At 46.4% G+C, this 25,677-nt stretch overlaps 1 protein-coding gene across 1 annotated transcript in view; it reads left to right on the plus strand.

Moving 5' to 3' along the window:
* piezo1 (piezo type mechanosensitive ion channel component 1 (Er blood group)) overlaps positions 1-25,677 on the plus strand; it is a 66,564-nt gene that overhangs the window by 11,528 nt on the left and 29,359 nt on the right. The window contains exons 2-14 of the mRNA XM_040178689.2: positions 1,430-1,525; positions 5,199-5,364; positions 5,577-5,718; positions 7,627-7,861; positions 8,053-8,266; positions 21,464-21,635; positions 21,969-22,061; positions 22,221-22,275; positions 23,768-23,916; positions 24,329-24,408; positions 24,574-24,754; positions 25,161-25,266; positions 25,476-25,654. Coding sequence (XP_040034623.2) covers positions 1,430-1,525; positions 5,199-5,364; positions 5,577-5,718; positions 7,627-7,861; positions 8,053-8,266; positions 21,464-21,635; positions 21,969-22,061; positions 22,221-22,275; positions 23,768-23,916; positions 24,329-24,408; positions 24,574-24,754; positions 25,161-25,266; positions 25,476-25,654 — 1,868 coding nt within the window. The remainder of the gene's footprint in view (positions 1-1,429; positions 1,526-5,198; positions 5,365-5,576; positions 5,719-7,626; positions 7,862-8,052; positions 8,267-21,463; positions 21,636-21,968; positions 22,062-22,220; positions 22,276-23,767; positions 23,917-24,328; positions 24,409-24,573; positions 24,755-25,160; positions 25,267-25,475; positions 25,655-25,677) is intronic.

The following is a 25,677-nucleotide window of genomic DNA, read 5'->3' on the forward strand; positions in this document are numbered from 1 at the left end:
TACACCAACAGTAAGCAACTACGAACACTGGAGGGAAGAGACGAAGAGAAAGGGAATGAATGTGAATTTGGACGCGCTTTGTTTAGTTTCCTGCAGCTTAAAACCAGAACAGCCACATCAATACACTGGACACTAAACAATACTCTTCTGTTTGCGTTCAAGAGTATCGCTTATTCTCACAATATCGTTGTGCACATTAGGATGTGTAATACAGGTTCAATGTAAATATGGACTCGTGGATCCCTGTTTCAGAGACTCCTCAGACAACGAACGTGTGTTTCATGGTGCAGAGACAAACTAAAGAGATTAAAACAGCAGCCAGACAGGAGACATGACCTTTACTGTTTACAATGTGTTATGCTTCAACAACTGGATCAAATAAAATGCTACTTGGTTGATTTTTTTTGTTCTTTTGTGTTGCAGAGATTAAGTATTAGTAGTAGAATGAGCTTGTAAGTCAGTCAAGGGAACGCTGTGAATGCGTGAACCAAATAAGTGAACGTAGAGTTTGAGTGTACGTATGCAGCCTTGCTATTGCCTCTCTTGGTTTAAGAAATCGGCTACTTTGTCATTTCTTCCGACTTGTGGAGGTACAAATGTAACGTTTGTACTCACTAAAGGTACATTTTCTACGAGGTTTTGGTTGAATCTCTGGCAAACATCAATGGTTTACAGTAATAATTTGATATTTGTTTTCTTTAGGTTCACTACTGTCTCAATTTAATTTTCTAATTTAATTTACTACATATTCCACTGTACATTCTCCTTTCACTTAATTTAATATGTTCTGTTATTTTATTTTATTCTACTGTACTGTTTATATATTGTGCATTTCTCACCTTATGTACTGTACTGCTGCTATTGCACACACATTTATATCTATCTGTACAGTGTTAACATTGTTAAAGACACGCCTGATATCCTGTTGTTATATTAACATTCATGCCTGTATGTTTTTTCCTGCCAGTGTTCATGTTTTATTGTGTCACATGATCAGTTGTGTGTCTGGTGACTTGAACTTGGCCAAATGAAGGGCTAACGATGTGTAAACCTCTCACCTCCTCTCGCTCACTGTGATCTCAACAGGCTGAGATTAGTCCAGACCTTAACCCTTGCTGAGCCAGTAATTATCTCTGCATGTGTTTAATAAGAGGAAATAAACCTGTATTTATTTCTCTACTTGGCGGATTGGCTCAATTCGCAACAAGCCTGCAGCACCTGATAAAATGTCCTTTGTTGTAACAGATGTATGTGCAAGTGGAATACAGCTGTGGAGCTTCCTGTTCTTAGAGAACATGCTCTTTTTTCAATATGGTTTCATTGGTTCTGTGTCCTTTTCAGGACCCGTGTTTAAGAGGATACCGTGTTTGCTGGGAGCTCATAATGTAAAGTGAATGCTATTGTTTGACTGTGGTGTTTGTCTTTGCAGCCTGTCTTGTTCGCTACAACATCCTGTCACTGCTTCACTTCCTCTACCTGCTGCTGCTGCCATTGTTCCTAAGTCCCAACCAGCACACCATCAGAGGTGAGATCATCGTTCATATCTCGAATCTTATTATCGCTCTCACACATACATTCCTACCACTACACTACAATACATTCAATGCATATTAATTCGTATATTGGTATTGGTAAGCAGAATACCAACTTAAAATGACTAATAAAAAAACTGTGTATTGGATAAAGTTAGCAATGATAACAAAATGAGAAATGGTGTCAGCAATAGTAATATGATCATTAATGATAATGACAGCAGCAGTGGATGTCAGACAGGACCACTGCAGGAACAACCACCGTCAGATAGGACCACCGTCAGATAGGACCACCGTCAGATAGGACCACCGTCAGCTAGGACCACCGTCAGATAGGACCACCGTCAGCTAGGACCACCGTCAGATAGGACCACCGTCAGATAGGACCACCGTCAGATAGGACCACCGTCAGATAGGACCACCGTCAGATAGGACCACCGTCAGCTAGGACCACCGTCAGATAGGACCACCGTCAGATAGGACCACCGTCAGATAGGACCACCGTCAGATAGATTTTTTTTTTTATGACCCCCATGATTTACAAATGGATTTTACATTCATGGCACATTTTCTCAATACTGCCTTTTATTGTATGCAAGTATTGTTTTTTTTTTCTTTGTTAACTAGCTTTCAACTACTAAAACCACCATTATTTACATCTATTTGTAGCATCCAATTTGTTTCAGTTCACTTCATTACTTGTCTTTGTTCACACTGCCTCTTCTTTACTGTTCACTGTGTTGTTTAATCTTAGATTGTTGTCTCGACCGGTATTAATTATGATTAAGAGTTTAACTCCAAATCAATTTCATCCAAGTGCTGTATTGAACCCTTTTCTAATGGCTCAGGTAAGAAAGGCTCACACGTACTACGTATTATCATAGCAGAGTCAGGCAAACAAAAGATTACGTTCATGAAGTCAAAACATACTGAAAGGCTTAGCGTGCTTCGACAAAAACTCAGTCTCACTCAAATCAGTTACTAAATGACCATCATGCTGCATTGAAGAGGACTTGAAACTAGAGATCGAGACCATGAACTCATGTTTACAATGTTTAATGAGGGAATAAATCAAGAGTAGGGTCCTTTTCTCATTTCTGCAACCAGAAGGGTCACTGCCTGTTGGCTATATGAAGTAAAGCACATTTGAGGTTTCCATTTCATGCAATTTTATACTTCTACTGTAATTCTTAGAGACGTATCTAATATAAAGTATAGCTGTACAAAAATGAGAATATGATGCATTGTTATGAATTCTGTTAACCAACTGCATAGTAGAAATTAGCCTTGAGACTTCAATCAATGGTACAAAAACTCTGAGTTTGTTTTCTGGGTTTGATTAGTTCTGTTTGGTTTGTAATGTTAAGCTGAGCAGGCAGTGGAGATAGTCAGAGGGTTACTGTTGTTGGTGCCGATCCAACAAGGAGCTGGCGAGGCAGGCAGACTGACTTCACTGACTGGGGAGTGTTAACAGGAACGTGGAACAGAAAATAATTCCAAAAAACACTTCTTAGGCCGGAGCCCACAGCTACGGCTGTGCACAGTGTGCTGAGGACAGGGAGGGAAGCCAGCGTTTGTGTTCTACAGCCGTGGATTAGATGATGACGCCCACTCACACCCCCGACCAACACACAGCAAGACCAGAGGAGACACGGTGGAAAGGGACACAGAAACCCAATGCAGATGGTGTTTCACTACGTTGGTCAATGTTTCTATGATAAGAAAATCCCTTTTGATATTTTCAGTATATGTCAGGGATGCAGGTGGGAGGCAGGACTCAAACGCAGACTTGTCAGGAAAACAAAAGACTTTAATAGTCAAAAGGCCAAAAACACAGGAACTGGGAGGAAAAACAGCAGGCAAGAAACTACAGACATCCACAACAAGAGACAATGACGCGACAAGTGACACAGGAGACACACGGCTTAAATACACAAGGGAGGTGCAGGTGATTGGACACAGGTGGAAACTATTAAGACGATCACAGGGGATGACGGGACAAGGCAGGAAGTGAAGTTACCCGGGGACACGAGTGGCAGAAAATTACAAAATATAACAGGAAGTGAACCACACCGTGACAGTATATTACTGATACTTTCGTACTTAACTTAAATAACATTTTCATCGTAACATCTCAGGGCTTTACCATGTAATGGAGTTTTACATATTGTCATATAGTTTAAATAAGTGAAGATGAATACTCCGTCCTTGGTATCATTTAGGACACAGTCACTGAGAATACTCCCTCCGACGATTAGATATGTTGGAATGACCTGTAATCATTGGTCCCAGTTCATAGATCCTTTTCCATTCCTCCGTCTCTTCCCATCATCCACTTGCTTTATTCAAAAGTCTACAGACACTTTTATTTTGGTGGGACAACAGTTAAAGGGAGAAAGGGGGGAACAGAGAGCAACAGGGAGTTCCCCTAAAGGAAAACCCACCGGCTGCCAAGACCCTGACGCACGCACACACACGATCATAAGCACATGCATAGACACACACACAAAGCACTGTCGGGCTCGGGTTAATAGACAGATCAACTGCGTGTGTTCAAGTGTGATCAGTACTACAACTCAGGCATACGTTTCTTATGCTTAGTGCTCCTGTTACGAGGGTATCGAGAGTGTTTAAGTTCAACCATAGTGATTATTCTTAAAGCCTGCGTCCTCAGAAATATCTCCATAAAGTCAGGGATGCGATCTTTTCCTTTGTCTCGCCTTTATTCCATAAAATCCAAAACACATACATTAAAGGTTGTCTGCCGTCCTATAAAGTGCTGTCTCACTGTCTCAAACATTTGTCACCCAGGTGCATGCTGGTCCCACCCGACTATGCCCCTAAGTAACTCCCAGTTGCCCACAGCATCACCCAATTAGTGATCCAATTACCCAAACAATCAAGCCAACTATATTCAAGAATAAATAACAAAATAATGGCTGAATGATGCATTTGGATTCTGAATTTGAGCAAAGGTACAAAGGGACGTCTGGAATACACAAATATATGTAAATCCTGGAAAAATATAAATTCTCAAATAAATTATTACAAGGTCAGAAAACATAGCAATGGAATGTGTGTCAGAAACATACATGCTGTTCGGGTCAAACTCTCACACAAGCACACACACACACACACACACACACACACACACACACACACACACCACGCCACATGAATGATTACCAGTTGTTTTCATTGTAGTCTTGTTTTTGTATAATAGTTGTTGCTTTAGTGACCTCATCTTGAGAATTGAATAAACGGTTAGTTGAGAGAATATTTCTTTTGTGATTACTTTGTCCATTTGCATTGTGATAACAGCTGGATGTTGAGCCTGTGCTTGAATTCAGACTTTCCCTTTTCACTCTTAGTGGAATAGTTCTTGACACATTAAGTGAACACCAATAACAAAACTCAATTTGCAGTTTGGTTATTGTTCTACAATCCGAGGAAGGCGCTATTATTATTATCATTTGTCAATTGTCTTATACGTTTAGTTTTCATTACTCAAATAAAATAAAACAGGAAATGACAAGGCAGGGAGACGGGAAAACCCCAACTTGACCTCACCACGGTGTGACACGTATTCTGTATTCATGTGACATTTGACTGTACATTGAGTGCATCCATCTCCATCCCTGTCTTTCTTTTCTTTTTGTCTTCCAGGTCACACAGGACGGTTCATCCGAGTGGTTTTCTGTACCAGTCTGCTATTTGTACTGGCTCATATCTGCTTCCAGACACTTCTATACACATATCCTCCTCTCAGCATTGCCATTGGTGATAACTGTTCACAATGGGACACCATAAGCAGACATATAGGACTGTCCAGGTAAGTTACACGTGAGGCACACGTTTTATGCCGCCGTCAAGACGATCTGTACAAATTTGATATGCCCATATATTTGGTCATTGAGAAAGGAGACCAGTTTAATATGATCTGCCATCACAGAGAGGAGACGTGTAGAATATATATATATATATATATATGTATATATCTTTGAACTCCCATGACCTTGACATATGCATGTGTGTGTCTTGTAGGCTTCCTCTGGATGACCCTTGGAGTGTGTTACGCCTTCTGGTTCCTGACCTGGGTGTGTGCGTTGTTGCCTTGACAACGCTCGTCCTTTGCAGCAGATTGGTCAGGAACAGAGAAACGGTGGCGGCTGCCAACATTACATCGGTGAGGCGTGTGCATGCACGCAAGACTGTGATACAGTGCGGACCCAGGGGTCACCGTGGTGCTGGGAAAACTCAACGCTTACCCGGCCTTTGAGTAAATATGTGGCTGAGCTGTTTTATGAAGAAAGTTACCGGGTGATCAGGGTCGTAAGCCTAATTTACTTAAGTAACCATTCCGAAAACCACTTGATCGTTAAAATACAAAATGAGCAGACGAGAAATGCTTAAGAACCGGGGGACATGAGCCAGTCTCGGGGTTCTGTCCGTCCTATCCCGTTCATACAGTTTCACCGCGAGAGAGCAAAATGCTGCCGGCTGTGGAGCAGCAGCGAAGACGCTGTGATATCCCGTCTTCCCACCGCCAGACCTTCCACCGGCAGAGAGGAACAGGGGAAAGTCTGCTTCCAATCCCATGTGGAGATTATCAGGGAGGAGACACATGAGATTAGATGCATATGCTTCATTGTTTACACCTCAAAGTCTCAGACCCATTGTTAATAATTTTTTATAATCAAAACTTCCCAATATTATTAGAACAAACTGTTATAATTCTGATCTGGTTTCATTTCAACGTATTCAATGACATCTTATAAATCCTCCTTTAGCACAGTATGGTTCACAGTAATGAACAGGACTTCGGTCCGTAAAATACAAAACAGAAATAACATTTTGCTTTGTTATTTTTCTCAATATCAGATCAACAAACAAATAATTAAGATCAACAAATGTCTAATAAAAAATAGATAAAATATCTGTTTGAAAGATATTCACAAATTGCTTTAATTTATTTTAGAAGGTATTCACGGATAGTGGTTTTGTTCTCGAGGGCGGCCTCACTCCTTTGTTCTCGTCCCGGCCGGAAACGAAGAATCAAAAGAGTCAGCTTGCTTAAATTCAAAAGTCAAAAAGTATTTAATAACTAAACAACGTTATAAGGAATGCAATTACAAAGTGAAATACAAAGCGAACAGTAAAATATTTTGCGAAATAGAGAATCCTCTGAGCAAGTCTACAGTGACTTATCAAAGCGGCTGCAGGAGAATTCTAACAGTCCTTTTCCCCGCTTTGGTCCTTTGAAAACTCTTGAGGTGTCTTCTTGGGTGCATTTGAATGTCATTGGCTTCTTCTTCAGAGTGTCCCCTCCTGGACTGTCCCCTTCACATCAAGGTGTGAAGCTGCAGCTGTAACCTGAAACCTCTCTGTCCTGTCTGTCCCTCACATTCTAATGCAACACATTCAATGTAGATTCAGTTGGCTTTATGCCTCAATGAGTGAATATAACAAAGCATACATCGTTTAAGTCTTCATCTTATAACTAGTACACTTTCATTACAACACATCATTAATGATCACCGTCCATCATACTTCATCATAAGATCTAAGACAGTTCATGTGGTCCAATTCTTAAGACATTTGCCTCAGTCGGCTGCCTTACATGAAGTTGTTCATTTTATTACCTGACAGGAGAAAAAACTCCCAAAAAACACTCTTTGGGGATAAAATTGGGAGAAATCCATAAAGGACAGCAATTGGCATCCGTCCCCAGGTTTTAACATCACATTGTGACAGAATGTTAATGTGTACAGTGTTTATATGATTTAAATGACTATAACTTGTGTTTGATTGAAATTGCATTCACTTCATCTAACATGTTAATGTAATAACCAATATCTAACATCACAAACTACAATTCTAGCACTAAACATTATTACACGTATTATAATTCCATGACTAGGGGTGCACTTCTGGCTTTGTGTATTTGTAGATGTATTTATTGTTCTTGCATGTCACGTACACTCTTGTGCAGTCACTGCACTTGCACGGTCATTAAATGAAGAAAACATAATCGAATGTGAGACGGCCGTGTACTATGATAACTAACTTCATATCGGTTCCTTTCCCACCTCAGCTTGAAGATGATTCAGAAGAAGAAAACACAGATGAGGAGGAGCATGAGGAGGATGAAGAGAAAGAGGCATCAGAAGATGAAGATGGAGAAAAAAGCTCATTACCTGGTGACCCTGATGAGGACGTTTCCACAGCAACCAGAGCCAAGCAGCTGGCTGAGCGCCTGAAGACCAAAGCTCGCAAAGTGCTGCGGGACCTCTGGAAGATGTTGGCCATCGGCCTGCTGGCGTTGGCTGGTAGGATCTGCGTTACAACAGCACTTCCTCAGGTTCACACATGTTACACAACACAGGGACACGGACACATTCATTTCTAGAGACATTTCAAAATGATAAATATGCATAAACACAAGGTGCTACCAAACAATGCTACCAAATAAGTTCCAACCATTTCTGTAAGTATCTGACGTCGTCCTTCTTCCTCCCAGGCATCACGCTGCCCTCGGCCTTCTCAGCCATCTACTTCCTGCTTTTCATTGGCGTGTGCACATGGTGGGCGTGCCACCTTCCCATCAGTCACTTGGGTTTCAACGCACTGTGTGTGATGGTGGGCTTCTTCACGGCTGGTCACATGGTTTGTCTGTATGTGTACCAGAGTCTGCTGGTCCAGGCCCTGTTCCCCCCACGCAGCCTGTGGGCCAGGTAAGACCCGCCCACTGTGCATGCAACCATGCAATGTTTGAACTACAATGAGGTGTATTTCAGTACACTAGTATTGATTGAATGTCATAATCATCTGATGTAGTGATTTCAACCACTTCATTACCATGCTGAGAATACTATGTATATAGTATATAGGTGTCTGGGGGTGTCAGCTTGACTACACACCACTTTTATGATCAGCTTTAGATACTCATGAGTCACTGCAAAGCGAAAGAACATCCCCCCTACTGTGCTTGGGCAGTTTTCTTGCTGGTTACAAAAGGTGGTTCTCAGACGCCCGGTATTCATGTTTGTTGCCCAACATTGGTGTCTATAACTGTAGACAAAAGTTGACTGGATGGTCAGATTACAGCATGGAAGAAAGCTGCAGACAGTTTTTCACAGCAGGGCCGAGATCCTCCTCGAGAAACTGGCAAGTCTGTGGCGGTCGTCAGTAAATCTGTGGCAGCTCAGTAGCAGGCGTCACAACTGCGTGCTGAGAAGGCGGAGCCACATTTTCTGACAATGTCCATGTTTGTACAACAGGTGACTGCCGTAAATCAGTTTTATGGTCTTAGTTGTGACACCTGAGACACCCGTTCTCTTGGTGTACTTTTTTGTTTCTCAAACATTTTATTTAAGTTTGATTTAGCTGGTTTTGTTACAAAGGTGATTATAATACACACATCGGATAATACTGAAAATAAATCATCCATTTGCTTATCATTTAAAAGCACATTTTTAAGTGACTCCTCACTGACTACTCTGTTGCTCCTCACTGACTCCTCACTGACTCCTCACTGACTGCTCACTGACTGACTGCTCACTGACTCCTCATTGACTGACTACACAGTGACTCCTCACTGACTGACTGCTCACTGACTCCTCACTGACTGACTACTCTGTGACTCCTCACTGACTGACTGCTCACTGACTCCTCATTGACTGACTACGCAGTGACTCCTCACTGACTACTCAGTTGCTCCTAGCTGACTCCTCACTGACTGACTACTCACTGACTCCTCATTGACTGACTGCTCACTGACTCCTCACTGACTGACTGCTCACTGACTCCTCATTGAATGACTACACAGTGACTCCTCACTGACTACTCAGTTGCTCCTCACTGACTGACTGCTCACTGACTGACTGCTCACTGACTCCTCATTGACTGACTACACAGTGACTCCTCACTGACTACTCAGTTGCTCCTAGCTGACTCCTCACTGACTGACTACTCACTGACTCCTCATTGACTGACTGCTCACTGACTCCTCACTGACTGACTGCTCACTGACTCCTCATTGAATGACTACACAGTGACTCCTCACTGACTACTCAGTTGCTCCTCACTGACTGACTGCTCACTGACTGACTCCTCACTGACTCCTAGCTGACTAACTGCTCACTGACTCCTCATTGACTGACTACACAGTGACTCCTCACTGACTACTCAGTTGCTCCTAGCTGACTCCTCACTGACTGACTACTCACTGACTCCTCATTGACTGACTGCTCACTGACTCCTCACTGACTGACTGCTCACTGACTCCTCATTGAATGACTACACAGTGACTCCTCACTGACTACTCAGTTGCTCCTCACTGACTGACTGCTCACTGACTGACTCCTCACTGACTCCTAGCTGACTAACTGCTCACTGACTCCTCATTGACTGACTACACAGTGACTCCTCACTGACTACTCAGTTGCTCCTAGCTGACTCCTCACTGACTGACTACTCACTGACTCCTCATTGACTGACTGCTCACTGACTCCTCACTGACTGACTGCTCACTGACTCCTCATTGAATGACTACACAGTGACTCCTCACTGACTACTCAGTTGCTCCTCACTGACTGACTGCTCACTGACTGACTCCTCACTGACTAACTCCTCACTGACTGACTGCTCACTGACTCCTCACTGACTGACTGCTCACTGACTCCTCATTGACTGACTACACAGTGACTCCTCATTGACTGACTGCTCACTGACTCCTCACTGACTGACTGCTCACTGACTCCTCATTGACTGACTGCTCACTGACTCCTCACTGACTGACTGCTCACTGACTCCTCATTGACTGACTACACAGTGACTCCTCACTGACTACTCAGTTGCTCCTCACTGACTGACTCCTCACTGACTCCTCACTGACTGCTCACTGACTGACTCCTCACTGACTCCTCACTGACTACTCACTGACTCCTCACTGACTCCTAGCTGACTCCTCACTGACTCCTCACTGACTGACTTCTCACTGACTCCTCACTCACTCCTCACTGACTACTCAGTGACTCCTAGCTGACTCCTCACTGACTCCTCACTGACTACTCAGTGACTCCTAGCTGACTCCTCACTGACTTCTCACTGACTGACTACTCACTGACTGACTCCTCACTGACTCCTCACTGACTCCTCACTTACTGACTGCTCACTGACTCCTCATTGACTGACTACACAGTGACTCCTCATTGACTGACTACACAGTGACTCCTCACTGACTGACTGCTCACTGACTCCTCATTGACTGACTACACAGTGACTCCTAGCTGACTACTCAGTTGCTCCTAGCTGACTCCTCACTGACTGACTGCTCACTGACTCCTCATTGAATGACTACACAGTGACTCCTCACTGACTACTCAGTTGCTCCTCACTGACTGGCTGCTCACTGACTGACTCCTCACTGACTCCTCACTGACTAACTCCTCACTGACTCCTCACTGACTCCTAGCTGACTGACTGCTCACTGACTCCTCACTGACTGACTGCTCACTGACTCCTCATTGACTGACTACACAGTGACTCCTCACTGACTGACTGCTCACTGACTCCTCATTGACTGACTGCTCACTGACTCCTCACTGACTGACTGCTCACTGACTCCTCATTGACTGACTGCTCACTGACTCCTCACTGACTGACTGCTCACTGACTCCTCATTGACTGACTACGCAGTGACTCCTTACTGACTACTCAGTTGCTCCTAGCTGACTCCTCACTGACTGACTACTCACTGACTCCTCATTGACTGACTGCTCACTGACTCCTCACTGACTGACTGCTCACTGACTCCTCATTGAATGACTACACAGTGACTCCTCACTGACTACTCAGTTGCTCCTCACTGACTGACTGCTCACTGACTGACTGCTCACTGACTCCTCATTGACTGACTACACAGTGACTCCTCACTGACTACTCAGTTGCTCCTAGCTGACTCCTCACTGACTGACTACTCACTGACTCCTCATTGACTGACTGCTCACTGACTCCTCACTGACTGACTGCTCACTGACTCCTCATTGAATGACTACACAGTGACTCCTCACTGACTACTCAGTTGCTCCTCACTGACTGACTGCTCACTGACTGACTCCTCACTGACTCCTAGCTGACTAACTGCTCACTGACTCCTCATTGACTGACTACACAGAGACTCCTCACTGACTACTCAGTTGCTCCTAGCTGACTCCTCACTGACTGACTACTCACTGACTCCTCATTGACTGACTGCTCACTGACTCCTCACTGACTGACTGCTCACTGACTCCTCATTGACTGACTACACAGTGACTCCTCACTGACTGACTGCTCACTGACTCCTCATTGACTGACTGCTCACTGACTCCTCACTGACTGACTGCTCACTGACTCCTCATTGACTGACTGCTCACTGACTCCTCACTGACTGACTGCTCACTGACTCCTCATTGACTGACTACACAGTGACTCCTCACTGACTACTCAGTTGCTCCTCACTGACTGACTCCTCACTGACTCCTCACTGACTGCTCACTGACTGACTCCTCACTGACTCCTCACTGACTACTCACTGACTCCTCACTGACTCCTAGCTGACTCCTCACTGACTCCTCACTGACTGACTTCTCACTGACTCCTCACTCACTCCTCACTGACTACTCAGTGACTCCTAGCTGACTCCTCACTGACTCCTCACTGACTACTCAGTGACTCCTAGCTGACTCCTCACTGACTTCTCACTGACTGACTACTCACTGACTGACTCCTCACTGACTCCTCACTGACTCCTCACTTACTGACTGCTCACTGACTCCTCATTGACTGACTACACAGTGACTCCTCATTGACTGACTACACAGTGACTCCTCACTGACTGACTGCTCACTGACTCCTCATTGACTGACTACACAGTGACTCCTAGCTGACTACTCAGTTGCTCCTAGCTGACTCCTCACTGACTGACTGCTCACTGACTCCTCATTGAATGACTACACAGTGACTCCTCACTGACTACTCAGTTGCTCCTCACTGACTGGCTGCTCACTGACTGACTCCTCACTGACTCCTCACTGACTAACTCCTCACTGACTCCTCACTGACTCCTAGCTGACTGACTGCTCACTGACTCCTCACTGACTGACTGCTCACTGACTCCTCATTGACTGACTACACAGTGACTCCTCACTGACTGACTGCTCACTGACTCCTCATTGACTGACTGCTCACTGACTCCTCACTGACTGACTGCTCACTGACTCCTCATTGACTGACTGCTCACTGACTCCTCACTGACTGACTGCTCACTGACTCCTCATTGACTGACTACGCAGTGACTCCTTACTGACTACTCAGTTGCTCCTAGCTGACTCCTCACTGACTGACTACTCACTGACTCCTCATTGACTGACTGCTCACTGACTCCTCACTGACTGACTGCTCACTGACTCCTCATTGAATGACTACACAGTGACTCCTCACTGACTACTCAGTTGCTCCTCACTGACTGACTGCTCACTGACTGACTGCTCACTGACTCCTCATTGACTGACTACACAGTGACTCCTCACTGACTACTCAGTTGCTCCTAGCTGACTCCTCACTGACTGACTACTCACTGACTCCTCATTGACTGACTGCTCACTGACTCCTCACTGACTGACTGCTCACTGACTCCTCATTGAATGACTACACAGTGACTCCTCACTGACTACTCAGTTGCTCCTCACTGACTGACTGCTCACTGACTGACTCCTCACTGACTCCTAGCTGACTAACTGCTCACTGACTCCTCATTGACTGACTACACAGAGACTCCTCACTGACTACTCAGTTGCTCCTAGCTGACTCCTCACTGACTGACTACTCACTGACTCCTCATTGACTGACTGCTCACTGACTCCTCACTGACTGACTGCTCACTGACTCCTCATTGAGTGACTACACAGTGACTCCTCACTGACTACTCAGTTGCTCCTCACTGACTGACTGCTCACTGACTGACTCCTCACTGACTCCTCACTGACTAACTCCTCACTGACTCCTCACTGACTCCTAGCTGACTGACTGCTCACTGACTCCTCACTGACTGACTGCTCACTGACTCCTCATTGACTGACTACACAGTGACTCCTCACTGACTACTCAGTTGCTCCTCACTGACTGACTCCTCACTGACTCCTCACTGACTGCTCACTGACTGACTCCTCACTGACTCCTCACTGACTACTCACTGACTCCTCACTGACTCCTAGCTGACTCCTCACTGACTCCTCACTGACTGACTTCTCACTGACTCCTCACTCACTCCTCACTGACTACTCAGTGACTCCTAGCTGACTCCTCACTGACTCCTCACTGACTACTCAGTGACTCCTAGCTGACTCCTCACTGACTTCTCACTGACTGACTACTCACTGACTGACTCCTCACTGACTCCTCACTGACTCCTCACTGACTGACTGCTCACTGACTCCTCATTGACTGACTACACAGTGACTCCTCATTGACTGACTACACAGTGACTCCTCACTGACTGACTGCTCACTGACTCCTCATTGACTGACTACACAGTGACTCCTAGCTGATTACTCAGTTGCTCCTAGCTGACTCCTCACTGACTGACTGCTCACTGACTCCTCATTGAATGACTACACAGTGACTCCTCACTGACTACTCAGTTGCTCCTCACTGACTGGCTGCTCACTGACTGACTCCTCACTGACTCCTCACTGACTAACTCCTCACTGACTCCTCACTGACTCCTAGCTGACTGACTGCTCACTGACTCCTCACTGACTGACTGCTCACTGACTCCTCATTGACTGACTACACAGTGACTCCTCACTGACTGACTGCTCACTGACTCCTCATTGACTGACTGCTCACTGACTCCTCACTGACTGACTGCTCACTGACTCCTCATTGACTGACTGCTCACTGACTCCTCACTGACTGACTGCTCACTGACTCCTCATTGACTGACTACGCAGTGACTCCTTACTGACTACTCAGTTGCTCCTAGCTGACTCCTCACTGACTGACTACTCACTGACTCCTCATTGACTGACTGCTCACTGACTCCTCACTGACTGACTGCTCACTGACTCCTCATTGAATGACTACACAGTGACTCCTCACTGACTACTCAGTTGCTCCTCACTGACTGACTGCTCACTGACTGACTGCTCACTGACTCCTCATTGACTGACTAGACAGTGACTCCTCACTGACTACTCAGTTGCTCCTAGCTGACTCCTCACTGACTGACTACTCACTGACTCCTCATTAACTGACTGCTCACTGACTCCTCACTGACTGACTGCTCACTGACTCCTCATTGAATGACTACACAGTGACTCCTCACTGACTACTCAGTTGCTCCTCACTGACTGACTGCTCACTGACTGACTCCTAGCTGACTAACTGCTCACTGACTCCTCATTGACTGACTACACAGAGACTCCTCACTGACTACTCAGTTGCTCCTAGCTGACTCCTCACTGACTGACTACTCACTGACTCCTCATTGACTGACTGCTCACTGACTCCTCACTGACTGACTGCTCACTGACTCCTCATTGAATGACTACACAGTGACTCCTCACTGACTACTCAGTTGCTCCTCACTGACTGACTGCTCACTGACTGACTCCTCACTGACTCCTCACTGACTAACTCCTCACTGACTCCTCAATGACTCCTAGCTGACTGACTGCTCACTGACTCCTCACTGACTGACTGCTCACTGACTCCTCATTGACTGACTACACAGTGACTCCTCACTGACTGACTGCTCACTGACTCCTCATTGACTGACTGCTCACTGACTCCTCACTGACTGACTGCTCACTGACTCCTCATTGACTGACTGCTCACTGACTCCTCACTGACTGACTGCTCACTGACTCCTCATTGACTGACTACACAGTGACTCCTCACTGACTACTCAGTTGCTCCTCACTGACTGACTCCTCACTGACTCCTCACTGACTGCTCACTGACTGACTCCTCACTGACTCCTCACTGACTACTCACTGACTCCTCACTGACTCCTAGCTGACTCCTCACTGACTCCTCACTGACTGACTTCTCACTGACTCCTCACTCACTCCTCACTGACTACTCAGTGACTCCTAGCTGACTCCTCACTGACTCCTCACTGACTACTCAGTGACTCCTAGCTGACTCCTCACTGACTTCTCACTGACTGACTACTCACTGACTGACTCCTCACTGACTCCTCACTGACTCCTCACTTACTGACTGCTCACTGACTCCTCATTGACTGACTACACAGTGACTCCTCATTGACTGACTACACAGTGACTCCTCACTGACTGACTGCTCACTGACTCCTCATTGACTGACTACACAGTGACTCCTAGCTGACTACTCAGTTGCTCCTAGCTGACTCCTCACTGACTGACTGCTCACTGACTCCTCATTGAATGACTACACAGTGACTCCTCACTGACTACTCAGTTGCTCCTCACTGACTGGCTGCTCACTGACTGACTCCTCACTGACTCCTCACTGACTAACTCCTCACTGACTCCTCACTGACTCCTAGCTGACTGACTGCTCACTGACTCCTCACTGACTGACTGCTCACTGACTCCTCATTGACTGACTACACAGTGACTCCTCACTGACTGACTGCTCACTGACTCCTCATTGACTGACTGCTCACTGACTCCTCACTGACTGACTGCTCACTGACTCCTCATTGACTGACTGCTCACTGACTCCTCACTGACTGACTGCTCACTGACTCCTCATTGACTGACTACGCAGTGACTTCTTACTGACTACTCAGTTGCTCCTAGCTGACTCCTCACTGACTGACTACTCACTGACTCCTCATTGACTGACTGCTCACTGACTCCTCACTGACTGACTGCTCACTGACTCCTCATTGAATGACTACACAGTGACTCCTCACTGACTACTCAGTTGCTCCTCACTGACTGACTGCTCACTGACTGACTGCTCACTGACTCCTCATTGACTGACTACACAGTGACTCCTCACTGACTACTCAGTTGCTCCTAGCTGACTCCTCACTGACTGACTACTCACTGACTCCTCATTGACTGACTGCTCACTGACTCCTCACTGACTGACTGCTCACTGACTCCTCATTGAATGACTACACAGTGACTCCTCACTGACTACTCAGTTGCTCCTCACTGACTGACTGCTCACTGACTGACTCCTCACTGACTCCTAGCTGACTAACTGCTCACTGACTCCTCATTGACTGACTACACAGAGACTCCTCACTGACTACTCAGTTGCTCCTAGCTGACTCCTCACTGACTGACTACTCACTGACTCCTCATTGACTGACTGCTCACTGACTCCTCACTGACTGACTGCTCACTGACTCCTCATTGAGTGACTACACAGTGACTCCTCACTGACTACTCAGTTGCTCCTCACTGACTGACTGCTCACTGACTGACTCCTCACTGACTCCTCACTGACTAACTCCTCACTGACTCCTCACTGACTCCTAGCTGACTGACTGCTCACTGACTCCTCACTGACTGACTGCTCACTGACTCCTCATTGACTGACTACACAGTGACTCCTCACTGACTACTCAGTTGCTCCTCACTGACTGACTCCTCACTGACTCCTCACTGACTGCTCACTGACTGACTCCTCACTGACTCCTCACTGACTACTCACTGACTCCTCACTGACTCCTAGCTGACTCCTCACTGACTCCTCACTGACTGACTTCTCACTGACTCCTCACTCACTCCTCACTGACTACTCAGTGACTCCTAGCTGACTCCTCACTGACTCCTCACTGACTACTCAGTGACTCCTAGCTGACTCCTCACTGACTTCTCACTGACTGACTACTCACTGACTGACTCCTCACTGACTCCTCACTGACTCCTCACTGACTGACTGCTCACTGACTCCTCATTGACTGACTACACAGTGACTCCTCATTGACTGACTACACAGTGACTCCTCACTGACTGACTGCTCACTGACTCCTCATTGACTGACTACACAGTGACTCCTAGCTGATTACTCAGTTGCTCCTAGCTGACTCCTCACTGACTGACTGCTCACTGACTCCTCATTGAATGACTACACAGTGACTCCTCACTGACTACTCAGTTGCTCCTCACTGACTGGCTGCTCACTGACTGACTCCTCACTGACTCCTCACTGACTAACTCCTCACTGACTCCTAGCTGACTGACTGCTCACTGACTCCTCACTGACTGACTGCTCACTGACTCCTCATTGACTGACTACACAGTGACTCCTCACTGACTGACTGCTCACTGACTCCTCATTGACTGACTGCTCACTGACTCCTCACTGACTGACTGCTCACTGACTCCTCATTGACTGACTGCTCACTGACTCCTCACTGACTGACTGCTCACTGACTCCTCATTGACTGACTACGCAGTGACTCCTTACTGACTACTCAGTTGCTCCTAGCTGACTCCTCACTGACTGACTACTCACTGACTCCTCATTGACTGACTGCTCACTGACTCCTCACTGACTGACTGCTCACTGACTCCTCATTGAATGACTACACAGTGACTCCTCACTGACTACTCAGTTGCTCCTCACTGACTGACTGCTCACTGACTGACTGCTCACTGACTCCTCATTGACTGACTACACAGTGACTCCTCACTGACTACTCAGTTGCTCCTAGCTGACTCCTCACTGACTGACTACTCACTGACTCCTCATTGACTGACTGCTCACTGACTCCTCACTGACTGACTGCTCACTGACTCCTCATTGAATGACTACACAGTGACTCCTCACTGACTACTCAGTTGCTCCTCACTGACTGACTGCTCACTGACTGACTCCTCACTGACTCCTCACTGACTAACTCCTCACTGACTCCTCACTGACTCCTAGCTGACTGACTGCTCACTGACTCCTCACTGACTGACTGCTCACTGACTCCTCATTGACTGACTACACAGTGACTCCTCACTGACTGACTGCTCACTGACTCCTCATTGACTGACTGCTCACTGACTCCTCACTGACTGACTGCTCACTGACTCCTCATTGACTGACTGCTCACTGACTCCTCACTGACTGACTGCTCACTGACTCCTCATTGACTGACTACACAGTGACTCCTCACTGACTACTCAGTTGCTCCTCACTGACTGACTCCTCACTGACTCCTCACTGACTGCTCACTGACTGACTCCTCACTGACTCCTCACTGACTACTCACTGACTCCTCACTGACTCCTAGCTGACTCCTCACTGACTCCTCACTGACTGACTCCTCACTGACTCCTCACTCACTCCTCACTGACTACTCAGTGACTCCTAGCTGACTCCTCACTGACTCCTCACTGACTACTCAGTGACTCCTAGCTGACTCCTCACTGACTTCTCACTGACTGACTACTCACTGACTGACTCCTCACTGACTCCTCACTGACTGACTGCTCACTGACTCCTCACTGACTGACTGCTCACTGACTCCTCATTGACTGACTACACAGTGACTCCTCATTGACTGACTACACAGTGACTCCTCACTGACTGACTGCTCACTGACTCCTCATTGACTGACTACACAGTGACTCCTAGCTGACTGACTGCTCACTGACTCCTCACTGACTGACTGCTCACTGACTCCTCATTGACTGACTACACAGTGACTCCTCACTGACTGACTGCTCACTGACTCCTCATTGACTGACTGCTCACTGACTCCTCACTGACTGACTGCTCACTGACTCCTCATTGACTGACTGCTCACTGACTCCTCACTGACTGACTGCTCACTGACTCCTCATTGACTGACTACACAGTGACTCCTCACTGACTACTCAGTTGCTCCTCACTGACTGACTCCTCACTGACTCCTCACTGACTCCTCACTGACTGCTCACTGACTGACTCCTCACTGACTCCTCACTGACTACTCACTGACTCCTCACTGACTCCTAGCTGACTCCTCACTGACTCCTCACTGACTGACTCCTCACTGACTCATCACTCACTCCTCACTGACTACTCAGTGACTCCTAGCTGACTCCTCACTGACTCCTCACTGACTACTCAGTGACTCCTAGCTGACTCCTCACTGACTTCTCACTGACTGACTCCTCACTGACTCCTAGCTGACTACTCACTGACTGACTCCTCACTGACTCCTCACTGACTGACTCCTCAGTGACTGACTCCTCAGGGACACTCCTCTAGTGATGACCCAGTGATGCCTCTTCACTGCCCCCATCTTCCTAGCTGTCTTCACACTTCGAACACACGCGGAGCTCTTTGGGCTTGAAGCTCATGTTCCTTCCTCCCAGGAAACCATTAATGCCTATTAATAGAGTGTGTAGCTTGCAATGCGTAATGTGCGTGTGAGGTTAAAGAGAGGGAAACAGAATGTGTATGTCAGAGAAGGAGAGTGTTCTTTCTGGACTGGAACGACTAGCGAGCAGGTAGATGAACAGCTGACGTATAAAACTGAGCTAAAAGGCAGAAAGATGAACGAGTAGTGCAGCATTCTGCTATTAGGTAAAACCTCACCCTCTCCATAATAAAATAAAATGACTGATCTGTTCAGATGGTGTATTATTTTCTTGCTGTATATTAACATATCAATATTTGACAAATTTCATTCTAGCTTTTGATAAACATTTATCTCATCTCAACATGTAAAATACAACCCGAGTAAAATCATATTTTTTCTGTTTTCATCCTTAATAGTCCCAAGTGGGAAAGAGAGCGCACCTCAAAGCAGCATTAACATGATTCCTTTCATTTTTTTTTAAATACCAACCCTATTAGTATTGTTAGAAGTAGTACTTCTCTCCAATGTTTTCGCCACAAAAAGCAGATGTTTCGTTTCTCTTTGCATTTGGTCCTTTTGGGTCCTTGTTCCTGTTTGAAACTATATTGAAATTGTTACGTCTCGTGGAAAGAGAGAAAAAACATGATTCAATCGCACAAGCCGGGCAGAAAAACGGGCTGTACTAACAGATCAGATTTGGGTAACAGGTAGGTAGTCAGCACAGGAACACAAATCAGGAAGGGATCAGGCAATAAACTAGAAGAAACAGGAAAAGATGTGGAAACGTGGAACGTTACACACAGGACAGGGAACAAAGGGTTCAGGTCCACCATGGAGGGTTAGCTGAGTGGATTCTATCCCCACAGTGGTGGAAAACACACAGAGGCAGGATGTGGAGAAAAACGAGAGGAGAGGCAAATAACAAAAAAAGAAAGAGAAAGTACAGAACAGAATGAGACGTGACGGAGAGAGATGAAGCAAACACGTCAAAGGCAGGAAGGCACAGGATGAAACCAGACCAGACCAAGAACATGAACAGGATATGTGGATCGGCCCACACGAGTCATCGTTTACCAAACGAATAATGTAGAGATGAGCCGACTTTATAACGCTTCCATCACCTGAGCCAGCTTGGCTTTTCTGAATGGAGCGATGTGCTCGAGCACAAAGCGAGACTCCACCATGCGAGCAGCCTTTTATGGGCGATATCGCATTGCATGAACCTCAGACACATGTGATGCACTGAGAGCTTTCTGTGAGAAACAAAGCACCAGGAAACCACGTCTCCACCGCCGCGTTCTAGACGTTCATGGAGGTGAAGGAATACCCACAGGGGAGTCGTCTCACTGATGCAAAAGCCAAGAAAAGAGTCCAAACATCTGGCTCTGCTACATGTGCATATATAATGGATTCTCCCTGAATATATTTAACCAATGCGCCCTCTGTCCCGTTTAAGCAACCTTGACCCTATTTGGCCCTCGCCGTAGGACCAGCAGACCATAACAGCATTTAGAATTTGATTTTGTCATTAGCTCCTGTTGTCTTTATCCCCAAATCTTCTAACTCTTTTTATTCTCATTTCTTCATTTATGTTCCTGTGTAGACTCTTTGGTCTGAAGGACATCATCATTCCAGGAAACTGCTCTTCACCCTATGACCTTAATCTTAATGCTGATCACGATTGGCCAGTTTACGTCAACCCGGGAATCCTGTTCCTCCTCTATATCACCATAGTAACAGTTCTCAAGACGGGGTGCCGTGAAACACCCAACCAGGTATCTGCTACTTCCTCATCATCTGTTACTCCCATTGACTTGTTCTTTGATCATAATTCCTAATTTAAAGTTTGTTGTTGTCAAAGCATAGTTGCATATGTTACATGTCTTTATTTGGTAAATAAGAACAATTCTGAGAGTGTGAACGTACTTCCGTTCTGGTCTTTGTATAGCAAGACGATTTTGAAGCAATTCTTACATCACTAAATAAATCTTTTGTATTATAGATTGTTTCCACTGTTTTGCCTTTGAAGCCAGATGCAGATAGAAAAGACAAGTCACAACAAAAACGGTTTCTGATAAAGGTGTTTATTTCCATATTTCTGTGTCCAGCGGGGGAAGCAGCAGGACAAGATAGAAGATGAGGAGATGCTGGAGTTAAGGTCATTGAGTCCACAGGAAAAGGATTATGAAGATGACACAGAGGTAAATACTCATCTCGGTCTGTATTTAAGTCATTCAAATGTTCTTTAAGAAACGTCAATGAGAATGGAAAACTGGAGTTTTAGCGAGTGGAATGAAATGATGTGAAAAGTCCCATTCTCTCCTCAACTGCATTCACAGATGCGTGCTTGTCTGTTTCAGCTCATGCTGCTGTCCACGGCTGCAGAAACGGCTGGAGGGAAGGAGCCAGATCTGGGTAACAAATGCTGCATTCTCCATCTGTGTAACTTAAGCATACAAGTGCATGCCATTACATGGTTATTTAGATGGTTATGAAATCATTTGACAATTTGGGGAAAGTCATCAGGTTTGATGAACGCTGTATTTGTTAGTTGAGTCTCTCTCATATGGGCCAACAGGAAAATCCTGCACCCCCCACAGACAAATCTATTAACAGTTTAAACATTAGAGTCTCGGCTACAATCTCCACTTATCCGTATGAAAATGTTCCAAACACAACAAGTTAGAAAACGTGTTGTGCGAATGAGTCCGGAGACGTGCACCCGGCGAGGCGCATGTCCACTTCCCACTGACGCTGAGGAGAAAAGCGAGGCGTTGAATCTCTAGACGAGAGGACGCTGAACACAGAGATATCCGTACCACTTCTCCCAGACAAACCCCACTGCAGAGTAAAATAACCACGAACCAGAAGTGCCCCTCACCCTTTGACGTCTTCATCACATTCTGAATTGTAATGAGCGAGATGCGTCCTGCCGCCACCGTACGCGCCTCAGCGACCGTTCAGCGCCTTCTGCCCTCTTTCTAGGCTCATTTTACACTTGACCCGCTACGGGAGCCGTCGCTCTGACACATCAGACGATTCCAACAGGTTCACCAGAGCCGGACTTGGGAAAAGAATGCAGACATGAGACGGCACTAAGACCTCTTCCAGAGTAGTTTGTCTTCACTCTATCAGAGTAAAAGTGTCCATGAGTACTGTCCACACACATGTGTCTTGATACCGTTAGGGATTTCTTTTCATGCAATTGATTTATTTCTTCACCAGTAACCTACAAACTGATGGTTACACATCAGCACACTCTCAGGGGCTCCTGTCCAGATGAAGTAGATCCAGAGTTACTGCGTTACTAAGGCTTTAGGGGGACACTGAGGGTTCAGGGTTTAAGGCTTTAGGGGGACACTGAGGGTTCAGGGTTTAAGGCTTTAGGGGGACACTGAGGGTTCAGGGTTTAAGGCTTTAGGGGGACACTGAGGGTTCAGGGTTTAAGGCTTTAGGGGGACACTGAGGGTTCAGGGTTTAAGGCTTTAGGGGGACACTGGAATTGGGCCGATCATATTTGCAGTACATTTCCAAGTACATTTTTTTTCAAACTAGATATGAAACAGAAACCCCAAAGACGACGTCAATGTCAAAACCAGGTTTTCCCTGAAATGGATTGCTTGGATGTGGGAAGGCAGGGACATCTGAGGAAGACATCTGACAGGTCTAGAAAACAGTGTGTTCATCAGACAGGTTGGTGACGAAGGAACCAGCGTGTGTGCGTTTAACACACGTGTGCAGCCTGCAGAGCCGCGTGCACACGCTGTCACTGCCACAAGCATCTTCTTTCCATTCCACTGCTCCTCTGCTCTCCGTCCGGCACTGACTTCCCTGATCAATTCACTGCTCGCTTCTTCTTTTATTGTATGTGTCGTTTCATGTATTAAGGTGATTGTTGTTTTGGCAGATGCTAGTGGCCCTCCCAGTGCTCCCAGTGGCCCTCCCAGTGCTCCCAGTGGCCCTCCCAGTGGCCCCCAGCAGAGCGAAAGCCCTTTTTTCCTGCTGGGAAAGGTGGTCATGCAGCAGAGCTACGTCTGTGCTCTCATAGCCATGATGGTAATTATCAACAATAATCCACGATCTCATACGTTTAGAATATTAGTTCATCACTCATAGACGACCAATGCAGTCGACCTTACCGTCTGCGTCATGAGTACAGTGAATAACGACATTTTGAGGAGGCAGTCTCAATTTAATACTGATGAGGTAAATAAAACAATCAGCAAAATATTGTCAATTCATTCCTAACTGTCATCTTGGGCTTCGGTTTGGATTCTGCGTAAAATCAGAAGTTTCAAAGAAAGGTCTCCCAACACTTTAGTCCACAGACGGAGGCATCAACGCAGAGGAAAGCTGCTCGTAGTAACATCCTGTCTCTTCATGCCGATCGCTACTGTGACGAGTGGACTAAACAGCAACACAAGACTGCCTCCACTCGTTCCTCACGCGCTGTGTCCATGTTGTCCAGGTTTGGAGCATCACATACCACAGCTGGCTGACCTTTGTGCTGCTGTTGTGGGCGTGTCTCATCTGGATGCTGCGGGCCAGGTAGCTGCACGGTGCTACATGTCACTCTCCCTGTGGATGCTCATATATGTGATCGGATCAGGAGATTCCTAAATGCATTCCTTGTGTTGGCCAATCAAAGCCCCACATGGAGTTGTAAGTTGATTCCAGCGCCCGCTGCTCACTGTTTGCCGCGTTGTCGTGCAGGCGGCACGCAGCCACCCTGTGCTCTCCGTTCATCCTGCTCTACGGCCTGGCTCTGTGCTGCCTGCAGTACGTCTGGGCCATGGAGCTCCGGCCCGAGCTTCCCACCACCGTGGGCACCATGAGTCTGAGACAACTGGGACTGGACAGAGCCCAACACCCCTGTTTGAGACTGGGAGCTATGGTACGATCAGACACTATAGAGACTATATTTGTCATTACTGACTGGAGGAAGAGTAAATATAGGAGGACGCATCTCTTCGCACAGCACTGTAAACTTAATACAGCAGCTTCTATGCCAGATTAAATGTGGTACAAGAGCCAAAGACAGAGCTGCGGATAAACTCTCACATCTATAATCTCACATCTGTAAATAATATTCCAAGTTTACATAAACAACTTGGCTGTTTATTTTTATTCAAATCCAGTATTTAAATGACATTTGCTGCAAAGTAATGTTCCCCATCATGATCTGCTGCATGCTTTTTGTCAACTTTTAAAAATCCAGTGAATTTGATTTGATTTCATTATTTCCCTTCCGTCCCATCCCCCCCCGTCCCCCGTCCCCCCCCCCCCCCCTCTCCCTCCAGCTCCTGTTTACTTTGACCTTCTGGCTTTTAGTGCGTCAGTCAGTGAAGGAAAACTTCAGCAGGAAGAGGAAAATGAACACACCACTGCAGGAGGTCACCACAGGAGGTCAGATGTCCTTCACACACACACACACACACACACACACACACACACACACACACGGCACCCAAGCCCCCATTGTGTCTCACATCGCTCAAACTGCTGACTCGTCACGTCCACTGTCCTGAGACTATTGATGCGATTAGTCTGCGCGCTCGGCCCGGTTTGATCGTTCGACATCAACATCTAACTGCTTTCCTTCCTCTCCGGTCAAGGGGGGGCTGGTGAGGAGTCGGTGTTGAAGGTCCTAGGAGGCATGGTGATGGGCTGTTGGGCAAAATACTGGATCTATGTGTGCGGAGGGATGTTCATCATGGTCTCCTTTGCTGGAAAGCTTGTTGGATACAAAATCGTCTACATGCTGCTGTTCTTGATCTGCCTGTGTCTGTATCAGGTAGGAACCGGCTCACGGAGCAA

The sequence above is a fragment of the Gasterosteus aculeatus genome, chromosome 6, assembly GCF_964276395.1.
Source record: "Gasterosteus aculeatus chromosome 6, fGasAcu3.hap1.1, whole genome shotgun sequence".
In the NCBI taxonomy this organism is placed as follows: Eukaryota; Metazoa; Chordata; class Actinopteri; order Perciformes; family Gasterosteidae; genus Gasterosteus; species Gasterosteus aculeatus.